The sequence below is a fragment of the Trachypithecus francoisi genome, unplaced genomic scaffold, assembly GCF_009764315.1.
Source record: "Trachypithecus francoisi isolate TF-2019V2 unplaced genomic scaffold, Tfra_2.0 Lachesis_group6, whole genome shotgun sequence".
Lineage (NCBI taxonomy): Eukaryota > Metazoa > Chordata > Mammalia > Primates > Cercopithecidae > Trachypithecus > Trachypithecus francoisi.
This window is the reverse complement of record NW_022681471.1, coordinates 120,846,276-120,863,864: the sequence shown is the minus strand read 5'-3', so window position 1 is coordinate 120,863,864 and position 17,589 is coordinate 120,846,276. Positions and strand designations below refer to the sequence as shown.

The following is a 17,589-nucleotide window of genomic DNA, read 5'->3' as shown; positions in this document are numbered from 1 at the left end:
TTATGCTTTTCATTTCTAGATATTCTATTTGGTTATTTTTGAGTCACTTGTCTCTTATTCTTTGCCTTTGTAATTGTTAGACATATTTAATACATGTATTCTAGGTCTGCTAATTCTAATACCTGAAGTGTTTGAGTATCTTAGCTATTACTCATTGCTTCTTCTGGCTCTTACTCATGATGTCCTTGTCATGTGTCTTGTGATTTGTGTTTGCAAATAATATCCATTAGAATTTTAGCTGAAGTAAAACCTTGAGATGTGTGTTGAAATTTGTTTCCCCCAACTGAATTTTCATTGTTTCTATCAGAGATACTTGGGATCACCAACTTAAAATAACTTTAAATACATTTTTGGTTTGAAGTGTTTGGATCATAGAGTTACTACTAATTATAATCATAAACCTGTATGATGTTTTCCCTTGTTCACAAATTCTCAGACGCTTTTAAGTTCCATTTAGAGTCAAGTTTTGAATAGGCATGTTTCTGGCTATCCCTACTTTTGTATAGCACACTTCATGGCTCATATAGTAGAGGGTCTTCAAATAGATTATCCACCTTACCTTGGCTCTAGGCTTTCTCTCTTATCCCCTCCCTCCCGCACCAATCTGCATTAAAACTAAAGTCATAGGTGTCTGGAATCAAAAGGTACTCTAAGCTAATCTATCTTTAGCATTTAAATGTTACTCTAAATTTATGCTTTCTTGCTTTGGACCTCTGAGAATTTTTCTTACTTCATGGTCAATTCCCCTTTGTTTTTAAAAACATATATTTTAGCCATAAAATTTAGATGTTTTGTAGTGAAAGGTTTTTCAATCTATTTAATCTTATTTATTGCTTGAATTAGATGTCATAGAACTCTCTCTGCAAATATTAATACTGGCAATTCCTTTACCTAACTGTTGTAACTAATCTTCAGAGACAATGCCCCAATGAACCGTACCTTCTGGAGTTCACACCCTAGAGAAGTCTCCTCCTATGTTGAAACTGAGCCGGCCATACATAACTAGTAAAATGCAAGAAACTGTGACACTATATGACTCCCAAGGGTTGGTCATATGAAACCTTGTAGCAGCATCTTCCTTGTTTTTTTGAAAGGCTCACTGTTGTGATGTACTTTCTTATACCCAGCCACCATGGTGTAAGGAGCCCAACCTCCAGAAAGAGGCCACATGTAGGTCCTCTTGTAACTGTCCCAGGTGAACTCCTATTCACTATCCAACAGCCAGCACCAGATACCAGTCATATAAGCAAGCCATCTTGGAAGTTTGGCCCAGTTGAACCTTCAGATGACTCAAGCCTCAGTTTCCATGTAACAGCTAGAGAGATCCCAAACAAGAATCTCTGAATGAGCCCACTCAATCTACTGGATCATAAAAGATATTAACAAATTATTGCTTTAAGCCAGTAAGTGTTGGATACTTTGTTCCACAGCCATGCATTACCAGATCAACAGTCAAGACTTTTTGAATTAGTAGCCCTTGTATCTCTTTGCAAATGTAGTCTAACATGCTATGTTGATAATTATAGGGCATTTTAATTTTCAAACTCTTAGAAAAAGAGCACCTAATTTTTGTATCATATATAATCTAAACACATCAATTAATAACTATGAGTATATGAAGGTCGATAACTAATAGAGATACTATTTACTCTAGGTATTAATTATTTAAATATAAGTGCCATTTAAAAAACATTAGAAGGTTGTATTAGTTCATTCTCATGCTGCTATAAAGAACTGCCCAAGACTGGGTAATTTATATAGGAAAGAGGTTTAGTTGACTCACAGTTATGCATGGCTGGGGAGGCCTCAGAAAACTTACAGTCATGGCAGAAGGGGAAGCAAACATGTCTTTCTTCACATGGTTGCAGGAGAGAGACTGAATGCCAAGCAAAGAGGGGAAAGCCCCCTATAAAACCATCAGATCTTGTGAGAACTTACTATCATGAGTGAGCATGGGGGTAATAACCACCTTCGTGACTGAATTGCCTCCCACCGGGTGCCTCCATTGACATGTGGGGATTATGGGAAGTACCATTCAAGATGACATTTGGGTGGGGACACAGCCAAACCATATCAAAGATCATATAAGAACACATCTTCATAATATTGAAAAATATTTCTATTCCAAGATAAAAACAGTAAAAACCATAAGGGGAAAGATTAATAAATGTTACCAATAATATTTTATTTATAAAGTTTATAAATTTTATTAATAACATTTGATTTATAAAATTTATAAAATTTAATGTGATAAATAAAGTAAAAAGCTACAAACCAGGAAATATTTGTAAGACATACAACTGGCAATGGATTGTTATAAAATAGTCTTTATAAATATAGAAGACAAAGGAAACAACTTAATTGAATAGTTTTCAAAAAATTAACAGGTATTTCACAGATGGAACACAAATGGTCAGTAAACATATTGAAATGGTACTGAACCCTTAGTAATCAGATAAATGTACACCAAAATCACAGTGAGATACTATTTAACATTGTCCAGGTTAGCAAAAATTAAAGTCTGAAGAGGCCAAGTGTTGGTAAAGATATAAAGTGATATATTTTTTATTTAGTTATAACCTTTTTACATTATAGCAAGGGCATAATTTTATAACACTTTAGAAAACAACTTGGCATCCTCTAATAAAATGGAAGCTGTGCATACATTAGGACCCAATAGTTCTTCTAAATATGCATGCTGGAGAAACTTTGCACATGTACAAGAGAAGAAATGTATAAGAATATTATGCAGCATTATTTATTACAGCAAAAAACACATAAAACTGGAAATGATCCCAAGCCCATCAGCAGGACAATAAAGAAATTGTGTAATGTTCAAAGGATGGAGAAATGCAGCATGAAAATGAATGAATCCTTGATATGTACAGTTACATAATATTGACCAAAGTCACAGAACACATTCTCGTTCAATTTATGTACTGTCTAAAACATGAGAAATTAAACTGTGTATGTGTGTGTGTGTGTGAGAGAGAGAGAGAGAGAAAACATAAAGAAAATGCTAAGAAACTTTTTCAGTATAAAAATTAACATAAGAGATCACATAATAGATTACCATTCAGTAGGATTCAGAGGTGTTGGTGATTTTTTGTGTCTCATGTTATCTGTGGCTACAGGGCAATTTATTTTATTATTATATATAATTTATATGTATTACATTTGTATGAGTGTGTAATATTTCATCATATGCCATTTTCAAAATGCAATGAATATTTCAATTAACAGTGAAGTTAATCAAAAATGAAGCTTAAAAAGAAGTCTGAGAGATAAATCTCAATCCAAGAAATGAGTAATGGGAACAGATGTAAATATTCAGTTTCTCAAATGAGTATTTAAAAGTTAGAGGTGACACCCTCAGTCTACTTTATATAGGTTTCACTCAGCTTTTTCACATTTCAACTATAGCCAGATCCCATGATTCTATTGTCATGTTTATCATGAAACCTTCCAAGGCAGCATGCACCCAAGAAGCTTACACACTGCCCAGGCCTACATGGGTTACTTGGCAGCCCAGTAGCTATATTTTCATTCTGGGTTATATGTCAGATTAGGTATTATGGAGTTAGTATGTCATATTCTTGATTAATAACATATTTGAGGCTCTAACAAGATTAATTTTATAAACCTGCAAGGCTAAGAACCAGGATTTAGACTGTGAGGAAGACATGGATGAATGCATTTTGAAATATCTTGGGTATCAGTAAGCTGATCTCCCTAGATACTGTAACCTAGAGCCCGACTTTCATAATATTTATTTTCCTTATTTTCACATATAGATAGGTCATAAGTCCCTACAAAGAAGAAATAATGTTTCATATTACTTTGTCTTATCTTCAAAGAAATAACAGTACTTTGCATACAGTAAATGCCTGACTAATATTTGTTGACTGGTTGATTGGTATAGGACTGTTGGGTACACATGCACTAATGAGTTAGCATCTATATTGTGCTTCAAAATAATAAAAAAGTCATCATTGTCTATAATGAATGTAATTCCATGTCAGCTACAAAATGCTAACTTACTTGCAAATATAAAATATTGCTATTGTTCAAGTTCAAATAATTCACTCTTTCTAAATTCAGCTTCTTTTCAGCATTCTCTGAATTCAAGGCAATCCAGAAGAGGCATTTTATGGGATGGGGGATAGACACTCATGAAGTCAATAACAAAAGTTTAAAATGTGAGAACTCCCCAAAATACATTTTCAGTGAGGGCCTCATGATAAGGTGATGTCAAGGGATTTCTCACATCAGTGGCAGAACCAAACTTAGAAGATTCTATGACAAGTGTTACTGCAACAATCAATCTCATTGTTATTCATTATTATCATCTTTAGAATTGTAGCAAAGGAGAAATCTTTCTAATGCATCCAAGTGGAATTACATTTTATTTATTCTCCAAATTATTGTTTGTCCTGTTAATGTTTATGAAAAGAAATGCTGCATTTCTCACATTAGCCAACAGGGAAGCAATCACTTGCCATGAATCATCACTGGAAATATAAATTGTTTCAATCATTTGACACATTTGTGGCCTGTGAACATTGAACACTAATAAGCAGAACTCCAGTCCTAAAATGATTTGTCTGACTTCCAAACAATTTAATCCAGAAATGTTCTGGACAGACATCCAATTGCCTGCATGGCGCCTGGAAGAGCAGTGATTTCCCATTTAGGCTTCCTGTCCTTGAAGCTTGCCTCTCTGTATGGTGGGCATCTTTATGCCTTCTGCAAAATAAAAAGGAGAGAAGCCAGCTGGATTTTTGAAAATGAGAGAGAGTAAATGCAGAGTGACATCAGCTCTAAGTGTTCTTGCTCTATGGACAATGCTGGCCATTGAAAACAGCTTCAAATTCATCAGTACCAATGCTTGTAGCAGCCTGCACAAATCAACATACAGAAACTATGCTTTATTTTCATTTTTTATTCCTATTCTTCTAACAACTTATCCAACAGAGTGGGATCTATAATATGCCTTTCATTTCCAATATAACCATTGCAAGGAAATAAAGGACAATATAAACCATTGCAAGGAAATAAAGGCCAATCACTGGCCATGAAAGTCAAGAGCCACTGCGGACTCTGCAGTGGTAGCTCAGAGGTCTCACTTAGAGAGAGAGAGAGACTCTCTACCTGATCCCTGAGATATTTGTGAGGTTTAATTAAGGTGTCACCTTGGCAGGATTAAGAAATACCTAGAGAATTGGTAAAGCATTATTTGTGGGTGTGTCTGTGAGGGAGGGTGTTTCCAGAGGAGATTGGCAGATGAGTCAGTGGAATGAGTGGGAAAAATCCATCCTCAATGTGGGTGGGCACCATTCCATAGGCTGGGGTCCTGGATAGGACAAAAAGGCAGAGGAAAGGCAAATTCATTTCTCTCTCTCTCTCTCCTGAAGATAGGACACACTTCTCCTGTCCTTGAACATCAGGGTTCCAGGCTCTCCATCCTTTGGACTCCAAGACTTGCATCAGTGCCCTCTCCCAGGTTCTCAGGCCTTTAATTTCAGATTGAGAATTACATCATTTGCTTCCTTGGTTCTGAGGTTTTTGGACATGGACTGAGCCATCCACCAGCATCAGGGTGTCCAGCTTACAGATGGCCTATCATAGGACTTCTCAGCTTCCATAAGTACATGAGCCATTACAGCAATAAATCTCTGTTGTATATCTATACAGGTATACCTCAGAGATATTGTGGATTTTGTTCCAGAGCATTGCAATAAAGTGAATATCATAATAAAGTGAGTCATGCAAATTTTTTGGTTTCCCAGTGCATATAAAAGTTATGTTTAGTGTATTAAAGTATGCAATATTATGTCTAAAAATAATGTACATATCTTAATTTTAAAAATACATTATTGCTAAAAAACACTAACTATCATCTGAGCCTTCAGTGAGTTGTAATCTTTTTGCCAGTGAAGAGTCTTGCCTCTATGTTGATGGCTGCTGACTAAACAGGGTGGTGGTTGCTGAAGGTTGGGTTGGCTGTGACAATTTCTTAAAATAAGACAATATTGAAGTTTGCCACATAGATCGACTCCTCTTTTCATGAAATATTTCTCCATAGGGTGCAACGATGTTTGATAACATTTTGCCCTGAGTAGAACTTCTTCCAAAATTGAAGTAAATCCTCTCAAACCCTGCTGCTGCTTTATCAACTAAGTTTATGGAATATCCTCAATCCTTTGTTGTCATTTCAACAGTGTTCACAGCATCATCACCAGGAGTTGATTCTAACTCAAGAAACCACTTGCTTTGCTTATCCATAAGTAACAACTCCTCATACGTTTAAGTTTTATCATGGGTTTGCAGCAATTCAGTGACATCTTCAGGATCCACTTCTAAGTCTAGTTCTCTTGCTATTTTCACCACATCTGCAGTTACTTCCTCCATTGAAGTCTTCAACCCCTCTCAAAGTCATCCATGATAGTTGCCATCAACTTCTTCCAAACTCTTGTTGATATTTTGACATCCTCTCATGAATCACAAATGTTCTTAATGGTATCTAGAATGGTGAGTCCTTTCCAGAAGGTTTTCAATTTACTTTGCCCAGCTCCATTAGAGGAATCACTGTCTATGGCAGCTATAGATTTACAAAATGTATTTCTTAAATAATAAGACTTGAAAGTCAAAATTATTCCTTGATCTGTGGATTGCAGAATGGATGCTGTGTTAGCAGGCATGAGAAAAACATTAATCTCCTTGTACATCTCCATCAGGCTCTTGGGTGACCAGAACCCTTGGGTCCATTGTCAATGAGCAGTAATATTTTGAAAGGAATATTTTTCAGAGCAGTAGGTCTCAAGAGTGGATCTAAATGTTCAGATTAGCTGTCATCCAGGCTTTGTTGTTCCATTTATAAAGCTGATGCACAGTAGAGTTTGCATACTTTTTAAGGACCCTAGGATTTTAAGAATGGTAAATGAGCATTGTCTCCAACTGCAAGTCACCAGCTGCATTACCTCCTAACAAAAGAGTCAACCTGTCATTTGAAGCCTTGAAGCCAGGCATTGGCTTCTCTCTAGCTATGAAAGTCCTAGATGGCATCTACTTCCAATAGAAGGCTGTTTCATCTACATTGAAAATCTGTTGTTTACGCTAACCCCCGTCATCAATGATCTTAGTCTGATCTTCTAAAGAACTCGTTGTAGCTTCTACATCAGGACTTATTCAAGCACGTTGCATTTTTATGTTATGGAGGTGGCTTCTTTACTGAAAACTCATGAATCAACCTCTGTCAGCTTCAAACTTTTCTTCTGCAGCTTCCTCACCTCTTTCAGCCTTATAGAATTGAAAAGAGTTGTTGGGGCCTTGCTCTGGATTGGACTTTGGCTTCAGGGAATGTTGTGACTGCTTTAATCTCCAGTCCAGACCACTTGAGCTTTCTCCGTATCAACGATAAGGCAGTTTCACTTTCTTAACATTTATGTGTTCCCAGAAGTAGCACTTTTAATTTTCTTCATGAACTTTTCCTTTGCATTCATGAGTTGGCTGTCTGTGCAAGAGGCCTAACTTTTGGCCTATCTCAGCTTTCCATATGCTTTCCTCATTATGCTTAATCATTTCTAGCTTTTGATTTCAAGTGAGAGACATATGACTCTTCCTTTCACTTGAATACTTAAAGGCCATTGTAGGGTTATTAGTTGGCCTAATTTCAATATTGTTGTGTCTCAGGGAATAAGGAGGCCCCAAAAGAGGGAGAGAAATGAGAATGGCCAGTCAGTAGAGTAGTCAGACCACACACAACATCGATCTATTAAGTTTGCCATCCTATATGGGTGTGGTTCATGGTGCCCCAAAACAATTATAGTAGTAACATCAAGGATCACCATTCACAGGTCACCATAACAGATATAATAATGAAAAAGTTTGAAAGATGGTGAGAATGGTGTCATTTCAACAATGCTCATAACATCCTTAGCAGGTGTAGATTCCATATCAAGAAACCACTTTGTTTGTTTGTTCATAAGAAGCAACTCCTCATCCATTCAAGTTTTATCATGAGATTGCAGCAATTCAGTCACATAATGTGACACAAAGACAAAGTGAGCACATGCTGTTGGAAAAATGGTGCCAACAGACTTGCTCAATGCAGGATTACCATAAATCTTCAGTTTGTAAAAAACGCAATATCTGTGAAGCACAATAAAGCAAAGTGCAATAAAACAAGATATGCCTATATATACATATCCTATTGGTTCTGTCTCTCTGGAGAACTCTAATACAATATTATAGGTAGTTAAGAAATGACAATCACTAATATTGATATCACAAGCCATATGGCTTAGTAAATATAATGGCCATGCATCCTCATGCCAGAGGTCTTCTCACCTAGAAATCTATTTTAATCTATGGCCCTATAGTGAGAAGAGAGTCTATTTGAGACAAATAAATCTCTCCTAAAATTTAGGAGGTGCGTTTTATCAAGGTGAAATTGTCTTTAGTGTTCTCTGTGAGAAAGCATCTCTAACAACGAAAGATTTGGTAAAAACAACTTCTTGCCTTCTCTAATTTGCCTCAAACCTCTACTTGGTGGGTGTCTACTGTAAATTAATAGTTCTTTTTTTAACTTCTACTTCATATTTTCAAGTGGAGGAAAGAATGTCTGTACTTGAGGAGGAGATTTTTTCTGTAGGAAACCTGTTCAGTAAAAGTCCTGACACAGGATATTGATACATTGGATATCTTTTGACTCTTTATTTGAGGAAATGGACTCTGAGACTCTTAATATGGGCATTCCATTCAACATATTTGTATGTGTGTGTGTATCTTAATATAATAGTAACCAAAGTTTAATGGAATGGAATCACAAAAACATAATTATTAAAAGTAGTTGTGGGCATATAGTCGGCTTTCAGTGAATTAAAAAATAAAAGCAATCACATGTAATGAGAAATAATTTTGTTCATGGGTAGTAAATATAAAAAGTATGACTGTCATTTAATCATATAGACTTGAGAAAATTGATCAACTTACACAAACTATAGATTCCTCATGAAAATATATAGGTATCAATTATTTTTCTGCCATATGTGGATATTTTGAAAACTATAAAGCATTATGTATATGTTAGAGGTTCTTAGGTTTATCAGTATCAGTAAATGATATTGACATTAAGAAAAGTGTTTTTGTTTATATCTATCTTTTAAAGTTTAATATGTAGCATCATATAGACCAAATATTGTGTGTTGGTCCTTATGACATCATAGGATGCATCACAATCTTTTCATTTCTCTTGTAAAAAGAGTACAAAATAAGGTTTCCACATACCTCAACCAGTTAGAATTTGGTAAGTTAGAGGCATAGGAGAATTAGACTTCAGTTTCCATTGCATTGCAAATAAAACCTTTTCAAAGCTCCTAAGTCTTACTGTCCTTGAAAGTGGAATTGTCCAATGAACAAAGTTAAAACATGAATTTTAACAGTGAGTAAATGAGATTAAATAAATTAAGTAAATGAGATTAAGACTCTAAAAACACATCTTCAGGTCTGATTTCATGTGATTTTCAAGAGTATTCTACATGGAAATATTTTATGTAACATGTATTTATGTAATTATGTAACACTTTATGTTATATATATTTTACATATTATGAGAATGAGACTGAGAGGGATTAAATTACTTGTCCAGTCACATAACCAATGAGTATTAGAGGTAGAACTCGAATCAAGGATATTAAATTCATAATCTTTTACTCTGAATTTAATTTTATGCTTTAGACTGCTGAGCCACTGAACTTGGTTTCCTTTCAAATAATCATAGATCTTAACTTGTTACTTCCCTAACAAGTAGTTTTTTGAAAGAACTATTTGTGAACTATACATACGTACTTATATTATTTTGTTTAAGCCACAAATTTCTGGTATATATTTAAAATTATATACTAGTTAGCATCAATACCATTATGATGATTGTCATCATTGAATGTATGGTGATATAATGGTGGATCAAAACATGTACTGTCTCTGTCCATTGCAAAGCTTGCTACATAAGCAAACAGTCATACACATGTATACATACAATGATGATGAGCTCCTTGAGTCGGAGTTGGAGAGTACTATGAAGGCCTGTAATAGAGTTGTTAGAGTAATGCAGGTCAGGAAAGGTCTTCCAGAGATTTGAAAAATAGGGTGGGGTTAACCAGACAAAAATGGGGGACATGAGTACTTCATGAACAATACAGTAAGCATTAGGGACTAAGAAAAAAGACCAATATGGCTAGAGGGGAAGAAATGAGATGGTTAGTGGATGAGATGAGGAACAATGTAGGCATGGGCCAGACCATGTGGAACATTAGGTCATTAAGTAGTTTCCTTGCTCTACACAAATGTCAATGGAGAGTCATAGTATTAACCAGGGGCTGTGACATAATCAGATTTTGATTTTGAACAAATCACTCTGGTTTCAGCATACGGGATGAGGTAATAGAAGACCAGCTGTTGGTTCAGGTAGATTAGTAAGAGGATGGCTGCAGCAGTACAGGCAAGAGATAAAGATATCTCATCTGGGGTCATGGAGGTTGAGATGGAGGGAAGTGGGAAGATTTGGGAGAAAAAAAATCAATAGGGATTGGTGAATAACTAGATATGGTGGATGATGGAGATGATGCCTTGGCCTTTGGTTGGTAACAATGAAACAGACACAGTAGAATAGGAGCAGGAGTTGGAGGAATTATCAGAAGTTCAGTTTTGACATGAGTTTGAGGAGCTTTTGAGACATCCATTAGGAATTGTTTAGAAAGCAGTTGGATGTATAGGTCTGGGTAGAAATATATATTTCTGTGTCATGTGCATAAAATGATAATGGAAATTATATTACCGTAATATTTTCTAAGTGAGTATAGTGCTAGAAGAGGAGACAGCCTAGAATATAGCCTTTAGGAAATACAACTTTTATAGGCCAGGTAGAAGAGGATATGCCTGCCAAGAAGACAGAATAGAAGGCAATCCAGGAGTGCACTGTGTCATAGGGTCAATAGAGGGAAGTGTTTCAAGGAGGAAGAAAAGGCCAACGACATTAGGTACCATGGAAATGTCAAGTAAGATGAGAACAGAAAAATGTCTTTTGGACTTAGTTACAAGAAATTCACTGGCAGACTTAGTGAGAGCTGTTTCTGTGGATTGATAGGGCTGGAATCCAAATTTAGGAGAGCTGAGAAGTAAAATGAGGAGGCTAAACTAGATCCTCTCTAATGTCCCTTACAACTCTACAATAATATAATGCTGTGATTTCATGCTGCTGGCCAGAGTCTCCTTTGTCACAGATTTCCTTACTCATCCTATTCCTGGTTAATAACACAACTCTTGTTAAAAGAAATGATTTGGCAGGGCGTGGTGGCTCACACCTGTAATCCCAGCACTATGGGAGGCCGAGGTGGGCAAATCACAAGGTCAAGAGATCAAGACCATTCTGGCCAACATGGTGAAACCCCATCTCTATTAAAAATACAAAAATTAGCTGGGCATGGTGGTGCGTGATTGTAGTCCCAGTTACTCAGGAGGCTGAGGCAGGAGAATTGCTTGAACCTGGGAGGTGGAGGTTGCAGTGAGCTGAGATCACGCCACCGCACTCCGACCTGGTGACAGAGTGAGACTTCGTCTTGGGGGCGCGGAGGAGGGGGAGAAATTATTTACAAAGACTATATTACTTTAAGCATCATTACAACCTTAAACAAATTTGACAGAAATCATTTTCTTCTATCTTTATACCTATATTTTGTTTTGGAAAGAATCTTGAACACAAAAAGATCTTGTGCTATTTTTCCATGTATAATCAATTGAAGAAATATTTCCAGGAATTTATTTTATATATTTTTTTGGGTCAGGACAGCAGGGATAAAATCAGGTCTAGAATTTCCATGTGGATGAATTTGGAAGTGAACAGATTTGAAGCTGTAGTCCAGGGATGTCTCACACTACACCATACTGTTTTTCTTTTAAATTGAATCATTTTCTCTAGGCTTTGAAAGTTAAGAAAACACATTTGAAGAATTGATTTTGTATGTAAATAGAATGCTTGGGCACTACTGCATTTCATCTAAAAAGAGATTCCTATATTTTCACTGTCTTACTGGGATAGAAATCTTATGAAAGGGCATATAGACTCTTGCTACTCAAAGTGTGATGTGTGGACAAGCAGCATCAACTTCAGCTAGGAACTTCTTAGAAATGCAGAATTTCAGGCCTCACCCCAGACCTACTGGATCATAATCTGCATTTCAGCAAGATCCTCTGGTGATTTATATTAACATTAAAAGGTAAAAAGAACTTGACATCTTTTTTCTCTGAATCTACTTCTTAAAAACATAGAATTCATTGTTACTCTACTATGATATTTAAACTGATCCAAAGTTTGTCATTTATGGAATAAAAATTAATCATATTATTTTGTTTTAAAATTAAGACCTCCAGTAAAGTGCATAGCTGACTAAAAAGGAATATTTCACAAAAAAATAGGTTACTCTCCTAGCTTATAGTAGGACATGCACTTTTTTATTCCCCCTTCCCAGAAGCTGCTAATTATCCTCATTGGACTATCTACCCTTCCTCTTTTTTATTAATAATAATATTTGTAATTTTAATTTGAAATAGCAGGGTTACTTGTCATACTTTTGTACAGATTTATGAACTTCACTATTTTCAGTCCCTTTAGCCAATTTAGGAGAATACCATATGCACTTTATTACATGACTGTTTCCAGTGATTAACATCTGGAATGGGCAGATGAACTAAACTCCCAGTTGCACTTTTCCTTGCTCCATTTCTAACATGGAGCCCTGCTCTAACCGTTAACCATGGCAAGAAAAGATTGCTACTGCCCCCTGCCGGCCCATTGTCTCATTTCCTTTTCTACAAATCTGTGACTTGAGGATGCCCAAGGATTTTGAGCCACTGAAGAAAGCTCAGTTGGAAGGGGCTTTCCCTAGTAGAGAGGTAGAGAGATCCTTTGGGAATAGGCGGCTAAAATCAAATGAAAACATTAAAAAGGCGAGGAAGGTATAAAGGACTTCTAAATTAAATTATCGATCTTCATGAACCCTTTTCTGCACACGGGCTTCTCTGTGCCAAGGAAATGTTTCCTTCTCTTCAGCACAGGACTCTTCTTTTGCCTCTGGCTTCCACTTACAAAGAGTGAACTGTCCACACCCTTATTATAATTTCAGTACTCTGAATCCTGTTCTCTGTTTCCCTCAATTTCGTTTTCCCACGATTAAACCTTATTCCCTTTTCTGCTTCAAACTCCCGTCCCGCCCACCCACAGACAGGCTAGCATTTCCAGGAGCTCAGACCCCACTTCCCTCACCCTCTCCAGACCTCTGTTCTCCTCTTGCTGTCATCGTACCCCCTTCAGTACCCCCTCGCTGAATGGCCACTCTTTGCCTTCGAACAGCAGGCACGTCCCCTCTTGAATGCTTTTCCCCGACCCCCGCCCCAAGCAACTGAAAAAGGAAACATGCGCACTTCAGAGCTTGGAGCTGTCCGAGTGCTGAAATTTATAGGCTGGGTAAGATCACGTCTCCGTCTCTTTCTATAGCCCTCATTCCAGCACAGGATCTCAGCAATTTTCCCCTCTTTCCCCCACCCACTCCAGCGCGCAGAGTCCTTTCTTCTCTCTCATTTGCAACTTCTTTTTAATAGGAAACATTTTCTAGAAAAAGGGCTTTGCTAAACAGAAAAGATATAAAGCAAAAGCCACAGCTATCTAGCATGGCATTGTCACCAACTCCCTTTGCATGGTGATGCGATTAAGGTAGCAGCATTTTTATTATTCAGGAAAAGGAGCTGGGGGATTCATCAGTTCTGAGGCTTTGTCTTTCTGGGTTAGCTGATGGTCCCAAGCCTCGGTTTGACCTGACCATGATGCCCAGGACTGGCACTTTTTCTTTTTTCTCAGCAAACTGTACAAAACCAAATCTCTTTTTGATTTTCAAGGAAACTAGGTTCCTGCCAAATTTTGAATCTGGACAATAAAGAGATACTTGTCCTAGCATCTTTCTGGAATCATTTCGGGATATTTTCCACAAGCAACACAGAAACAGGAATGAACCGGCAGCTAGTGAACATTTTGACAGCCTTGTTTGCATTTTTCTTAGAGACAACCACTTCAGGTAGGTGAACGACTTTGCAAGTTGATATTTAAATTGTTTAAAAGAGAATGTGTCATGTAATTGTTATGTATTTCTCTGTGCCCTGGACTATATTATTTTAATTTTATAGAGGAAAGTTATATATCTTTTGTTCATTTTAAGAGCCTAATAATAGTGGGAGGGTGGTAAATTTTCACAAAAGCAAGTTTTATGATGCATAGCCGCACTCTATGCAATTCAACACACATTTTCACAGCCAATGTGATATTAAGGTAGTCTAATGAGTTGCATGCTCTTTACATTTCTATAAAAGGGTGATATTTTTGCTTTCAAATTTTTCTGAAAGTAATTTAAAGGGATTATTGGGTGCAGTGTTTTTCATGTAAGATGATTATATTAATTTGGCAGGAGCATGCTCATTTTAGATAAAATATAAAAGACCCCTAATTCTCAGCCAACTTGAGACTTCTATTATATTTCAGAAACTGGAAGCATACTATGAGGACTACAATTCAGGAATTTTCTTGAAATACCAAAATTTCTTTTTACTACTATATTCTACTATTCAATCTGTTTGGAAATTGATTGCCTACCAAAACTTAATTAATATGACATAATTGTATGTATGTACCTATGAGAAGTGGAGCATGCATAATTAAAGTGAGAAATTACTATTTTCATGCTTGCATTTTCGACATAGTTTGCGAATAGTTGTCAAATCAATTGGTACCTCAAAATATCAAATCATTACCAGTAAGTAATATAGTCATCTAATGACAGAGAGTAGAAGACTCAGCAGAGACAGGAGATGCTCTTACAACAAAGTATAGGACTCTAAATTTAATTTTCATTAAATTTTATGGCATTTTTTCACAGAACCAAGATAAATGGAACACATAGTAATAATGCTATGAATACCGGGAAAACCCACTATGTTCCTTTCAGGTTTACACCTCCTACTATGATTAAGAAAAATATAGGCTGGTTTTTATTAGAATCATCATCATCATCATCATCATCATCCTCCTCACCACCACCACCATCATAATCAAATAACACTTGATTAATCAGATGATTCTGCATATGAGAATGTGAGTATTTATGCATGATCGTATCAATTTTTAACTCCTACAAAATATTTATATCATCTTTGCACTTATTTTGAATACCCCTTCCTTGAAAAACTGGCAAGAATGTGGTATTTTCTCAGTGATAGAATTCATAAGACACTGTTTGTTAAACTATTGAAAACAAAGCTTATAAAATACACACTTTAGGGAAGAAATTTCAGTTAATCACTATGTATTGTGAAATAATTAATTTTGCTACAAAGCAAATATGCTATGTGTAATAAGCTCTTTATTACTTTTAACAGGAAAATGAAAATCTGAGAAATTTTTAACCAACTTTCAGTGTTTTGGTGATAAAAAGTCAAAATGATTTAGAAGTGTGTTTTCATTAATATTTTTTAGAGAGCCAACAATTTAAATGCTTATATATAAATAACTGATAAAATAATAGAAGTCATATACATGCCCACTGTTGACCTATTTTAAAATGAAATGAAATGTCCAAATGAAGGTTCTCTTTTAGATATCACATTGAAAAATATTAGTAGTTGATAGTTGGATTAGAACTAACAGATGGGAAAAAAAGCAATGAAATAGTAAGTTTGTTCTGTCCATCTTATTATATATTTCTTATAAAAGGTAGAGGACTTATATTTAGGGCTGAAATGCTGAAACAATTTTTTAAGTCAGATAGAAATGATTTTAAGACAGTCACAGGAATTTAAAAAATTATCTCATTTTTCTGAATAGTTTTAACTATATATACATAAAATCTACAACCTAAAACTACATTGTCTGTTCTCAAACATCTTATGGTTAAAGTTTGGAAACTTGAGAGACGTGACTCAGGATTATAGTTCTCATCATTTAAAGTTAACTTTAGAACATGTACAAGTTCAGAAGTTGGCCAAAGAGTTTGGATTTTTCTAGTTTTCTTCATACTAACATATCAAATATCTTTACCAAAAGGTAATGTTAAAAATGCAGTGAGCATTAGTTCTTAAGGGATGCAAATGAAATTGTTGCTAAAAGAGTTAATGATGTGTTTAGGACGGCTTTCTGCAAAGACCATGACTCCAGGTCTGGAAAACAACCTTCACAGACCCTATCTCCTTCAGATTTCTTGGACAAGTTAATGGGAAGGACATCAGGATATGATGCAAGAATCAGGCCAAATTTTAAAGGTAGGTTCCACTTAAACTTACGTTAAGCCTTGAGAAATCTTCTAGATGTTTGAATAGTTAACTGAAAAATATTTTCAGAGCTTTTAATTAAAATGACAAGTATAGTGTTCATTTGGGTGTTATTTTGCGTTAGTTACTGATATTTTCATTTTACCTGTCACTTCCCACATTTGAAAACTTTCCTTGTTTGTGTTCTATTTCACGAATAAAACTAGTGTCATAAATTATGGCCATAGTCCCTATTTTTTCTTAAGTGGGAATGTGGCTGAAAGTGAATACAAGAGCAAGTGACAGACTTGACTTGCTGAATATCTACGAGGATGCATGCAAGTTTCAATGGTTACTCCAAAATATTTGGTTTTGATTTTAAATACCTACATCAAAGTAGAGTTTAAATCTCTATAAAATATGCCACTTTACATACTTTCAGGCCTCTTTAATTTTTAGACTTTCTAAGAAGAGGTTCTAATTTTTCGTTCCCTTTTGTTTAAGTATTCTCATTGTTTATTTGAAATTGTTTATTTGAAATCAACAGAGATCACAGAATTGTAAAGTGCACATGTAAAGATGGTGGATACTTTCTTTGTTCAATTAGAAGCAAACCAATGTTTTTTGTTTTTATTTGTTGAACATTACAAAAAATAGTTAATAGTCTGCAGAAATGCTTTTTAAATATATTGTTTATTTTTATTCTGAATCAGAGAAAACGAATAAGAATCAATTATTAATAATTGAATCATGTTGATGCTTTAATTTTTAAATACATAGTTTAAGTGATGTTGTCTTTTTCTTGTAATGGAATTTAACATAATGCATTGTGAAGTGTTTATGACATTTTGTAAAAGGAGAAACCTACAATGTTCTGGATATTATGTAGCAATTCATGCATTGCTTACTTTTGTTTATTGGCAATTTAATGGCACACTTTTCTTCAGTGTTGATTAATTTTTATTATTGGCAAATATAAGCATGAAAACTAAATTTTAAATTCATTTCTTCTTTAAATGTTACACCTCTGAATATACCCAGCTATGGGCATATTTTATAAAGAAATATGTCAGAATTTTGGCAAAACAGTATTTTTTAAGTATCTCCAAGAGAGACAACTGAACTACATTCAGAGAAATTTTTTCTGAAAAAAAATCTTCATGTTCATCCCATTTCTTAATTTTGTGGTCATTGCTTTGGAAGTCAGTATTTGAAATAAAATCTTGTGAGTAACAAACTGAG

The 17,589-nt window shown here is 35.4% G+C and overlaps 1 protein-coding gene across 1 annotated transcript in view; it reads left to right on the top strand.

The window, feature by feature from the left end:
- The first annotated feature begins 15,176 nt into the window (after positions 1-15,176).
- Positions 15,177-17,589, top strand: part of GLRA2 (glycine receptor alpha 2) — a 221,914-nt gene continuing 219,501 nt past the window's right edge. Inside the window, 2 exon segments of the mRNA XM_033201540.1 lie at positions 15,177-15,196; positions 16,226-16,359. Coding sequence (XP_033057431.1) covers positions 15,177-15,196; positions 16,226-16,359 — 154 coding nt within the window.